At 38.0% G+C, this 3925-nt stretch overlaps 1 protein-coding gene across 1 annotated transcript; it reads left to right on the top strand.

Annotated features, from left to right (window-relative positions):
- Window positions 1-249: 249 nt before the first annotated feature.
- On the top strand, window positions 250-2454 carry CT-BMY (chloroplast beta-amylase). The gene is made up of 4 exons (XM_078982981.1): window positions 250-841; window positions 939-1149; window positions 1238-1348; window positions 1451-2454. Exons 1-4 carry the CDS (start codon window positions 303-305, stop codon window positions 2243-2245), a joined length of 1656 nt encoding a protein of 551 aa, XP_078839107.1. The 5' UTR covers window positions 250-302; the 3' UTR covers window positions 2246-2454.
- Window positions 2455-3925: the final 1471 nt, after the last annotated feature.

The raw sequence follows: 3925 nt of genomic DNA, 5'->3' as shown, positions 1-3925 counted from the left end.
ATTTCAATGGATCGACAGATTTATTATTTCTTCTATCAAACAACCCATAGTTAATCAATATAAGAAAATATTAAAAAAAAAAAAAAAAACGATAAAAGGAAATTGTATTGATCAACCAACTGCATACGCATCTCTTGAAAATACAGGCCAACTAATTTTGAAAATTTCTGCACTTTTTTCCAATTAAAACAACCCCACAAATATTGTTTTCTACCCAAATTTCACTTTATAAAATACCTTCATACCCTTCGTCCATTCCCACAAATCTTCTTCATTTTCTTTCAAGACACCCAAAAATCAAAATGGCTTTAACTCTTCGTTCTTCTACTTTCTTAAATTTAAAGGACATCAAGACTCTGAAAACCCTCGACGTAGATTTCTTCACCACCATTTGTTTTGCCCAAATCAAGCCTACAACACGTCGTTTGAGAACAAGAAATTCAATACAAGATGCTCAATTATCTGGTGAAAAGATGACATCACCTTTCGAAGGGATGTATGATGCACAAAAGGAGAAGTTTCATGCTTTATCTAGCAGTCACCAGATGCAAAATGACTCAAAGGTCCCAGTCTACGTTATGCTCCCTCTTGACACGGTGACATTAGGTGGACACTTGAACAAACCAAAGGCAATGAACGCGAGCTTAATGGCTTTAAAAAACGCAGGTGTTGAAGGTGTCATGGTTGATGTTTGGTGGGGTTTGGTTGAAAAAGACGGATCATTGAAGTATAACTGGGAGGGGTATGTTGAGCTTGTGAATATGGTGCAAAAGCATGGATTAAAGCTTCAAGCTGTTATGTCTTTTCATCAGTGTGGAGGCAATGTTGGAGACTCTTGCAGGTACTAATTAATAACTATTATACGACTTCATACATATTTCAACAAAAATAATTAATAACTAAACTTAATTACACTTTGGTTTTGAACATTATTGTAGCATCCCATTACCTCCATGGGTTCTTGAAGAAATCAGCAGAAACCCCGATCTTGTCTATACTGATAGATCCGGCCGGAGAAACCCCGAGTACTTATCCTTAGGCTGTGATTCATTGCCGGTGCTCCGGGGAAGAACACCCATTCAAGTTTATTCCGATTTCATGAGAAGTTTCAAACAAAGATTCAAGAATTACTTGGGAAATGTTATTGTGGTAATTTTCTTAGTTTATTGAGTCGCTTTAAGTTAATTTAATCTTTAGATATTTTACTTAAATAGATATATATTTTTTAAATATGCAGGAAATTCAAGTGGGTATGGGTCCTTGTGGAGAGCTGAGGTATCCATCTTATCCAGAAAGCAACGGAACGTGGAAATTTCCGGGAATAGGAGAATTCCAATGTTACGATAAGGTGAATTAATTGTGCTTTTGTTAAACGTAGGGTAACCCTAAACCTAACTTTCCTTTATTAGAAGGTGTTTTCTTACGGATGTTTTCGTGTTGAAATTAACAGTATATGAGAGCGTCATTGGAAGCTACGGCAGATGCAAACGGAAAGAAAGACTGGGGAAACAGTGGACCTCATGATTCCGGCCAGTACAACCAGTTCCCGGAGGACACCGGATTCTTCCGGAGAGAAGGGACATGGGACACCGATTATGGCCGTTTCTTCATGGAATGGTATTCCGGGAAGCTACTGGAACACGGCGACAAAATCCTAGGGTCCGCTGACAGGATATTCCGGGGAACCGGAGCAAAACTTTCGGGGAAGGTTGCCGGCATCCACTGGCACTACAAGACTAGGTCACATGCCGCCGAGCTAACCGCTGGATATTACAACACACGGCATTCAGATGGGTATTTGCCTATTGCCAAAATGTTGGCGAAGTACGATGTTGTTTTCAACTTCACGTGTATGGAAATGAGAGACAATGAGCAGCCACAACATGCGAATTGCTCGCCGGAAGGGTTAGTTCGGCAGGTGAAGTTGGCAGTCAAAGCTGCCGGAATCGGACTGGCCGGAGAAAATGCTTTGGAAAGATATGACGGAGGAGCTTATGGGCAAGTCCTGACAACGAGTAGATCAGACTCAGGAAATGGCTTGTGTGCATTCACGTTTTTGAGACTGAACAAGCGGTTGTTTGAGGCGGAAAACTGGCGGCAGTTGGTGAATTTTGTAAGAAGTATGTCGGAAGGTGGTAGGGTGAGGCTACCGGAGAGCGATTCAAGCACGACGGATCTTTATGTTCGGTTTGTTGATAACAAGTTGAAAAGCTTGAAGGAGGATAAGGAGGCTGTATTGTTGTAGATATAGAATAACGAATCGGAGTATATATGTATAAATTCAAGAAAGAGGAAATCTTAGGGTAAGAAAATTAATCACAAGTACATTGAAAAGGGTGAATGATTATCTTTTTATGCATCATGTAATAGAAGTTGCATAATGTCCCTCATATATTGGTTTATATGGAATCCTCGTAAATATTAATAAAGAGATTGATCGTCTGTCATTTAGTATGGAACAGAATTAATGACTATGCTTAATTTTATATGTTGATTATGTCAATTAATAAATGGCTTAATGTTTTCTTTCATCCAAAAATCATTCAACATATGATGACTTGAAGTTTATTTTTTATTTTTTTGAACGGTGAAAGTTTATTTTATTAAAAGTGAGAAGTTGCTAGCAAAATAAAGATTACATGTGATTATACAAAAGGCTTAGAAAATGTGAAACGATAAGTATGCTCCGACCTATGGCGTATTTAGTACAGAACGTTTAAGACCGTCCATCTTCTAGCTTTTGACAAAACGTTTTATTTTGAATCAAAAACTTCGTTTGATGCTATAAGCTATTAGCATTTAGTTAAACAAAACGTTGCAAACCTAAAACCTATCTGACGTAGCATTTAACAAAACGCTACCAGTTTCCCCTTACATGTTAGTTTTACCAAACACACCCCCTAATTAAACTGTGTTTCTTGGGCCGATTTTTTATCCATATGTAAGAATTTGTCTTTATATCTTCAAAAACCATGTTAGGGTATAGTTTGTATGTTACTTGAAGTTCGTATGCCATGAAGTTCCATGTATATTGTTTTTAGTTTAAAGGTGAATATGGGAAAATGCAATATTGTAGCTTCCCCTGATCTTGATCGATTAACTGGAAAAAGATAACTAAACGAACACGAAGATATATCACAAAAGGTCTTTTCACTAAAAAAAAATGCTCTCACCAAGCGAACAAGCATAAAGCTCTTAGGGCTCGATAATCAACCAATGACACGAACCCTAATACATGGATTTATAGTAAATCAATATTGTAAGAATCTCTACATTTTAGGGATCTGATATCCCTAAGATAATGGATTTGCTAATTGACTATGTGTATGTCCATAAATAAAAAGTAATACAATAACATAGTGACAATATAACATCCCGAGACAGGTACATCTCATTAACCCTTGTTTTATTGTAGTTGTCAAGTTTGGCCCTTTATTTGAGAAAAGGTGGTAGTTGAGTACGCGAGGCGTACGCGTGTGTACGCTCAACGTACTCTTGTGCGTGATTTGGACGCAGAGGCCACCTAGCTCGTTAGGCGTACTAGGCTCAGAGTGAAAACCTTACTTATGGGGTGTGTTCCTATTTAAGGAACACGATGGCCTCATTTATGGCCACCATTTCCAGCCTTTAACCCTCTGAAAACCCTAATTTCCATCCCTTGAACTTGAGTGACCATTTGTGAGCTTCTAAGTATTCTTGTGGGATTCTTTGAGTGAAGAAGGAACATTGAGAAGAATAGAGTTGGAGTCCAGGCTTTGGATCTGAGCTTTTCTATGGTTGGAGCATCATTTGAAGGTATAAAGCTCAGAGCTTTCTCATCCTTTTTTATTTGTGCATATTATGGTCCATTTTAGGGTTTTTGTTCCCAAAGCTTGAAGCTTTATGAGTTGTTGAACTCCAAAGCCTAATATTTGTCCCTTTAAGT

The sequence above is a fragment of the Lactuca saligna genome, chromosome 3 (genome assembly GCF_052625555.1).
Source record: "Lactuca saligna cultivar CGN05327 chromosome 3, ASM5262555v1, whole genome shotgun sequence".
NCBI lineage: Eukaryota > Viridiplantae > Streptophyta > Magnoliopsida > Asterales > Asteraceae > Lactuca > Lactuca saligna.
The sequence above is the reverse complement of the archived record's forward strand: the minus strand, read 5'-3'. Positions and strand labels throughout refer to the sequence as shown.

What these genes read in the sequence shown, in the direction of transcription:
- CT-BMY (XM_078982981.1), top strand. Translation starts at nt 303, where the DNA reads ATGGCTTTAACTCTTCGTTCTTCTACTTTCTTAAATTTAAAGGACATC. An exon ending in ACTTGGGAAATGTTATTGTG is followed by an intron (nt 1,150 to 1,237) that starts GTAATTTTCTTA and finishes TTAAATATGCAG; the next exon opens with GAAATTCAAGTGGGTATGGG. An exon ending in AATTCCAATGTTACGATAAG is followed by an intron (nt 1,349 to 1,450) that starts GTGAATTAATTG and finishes TGAAATTAACAG; the next exon opens with TATATGAGAGCGTCATTGGA.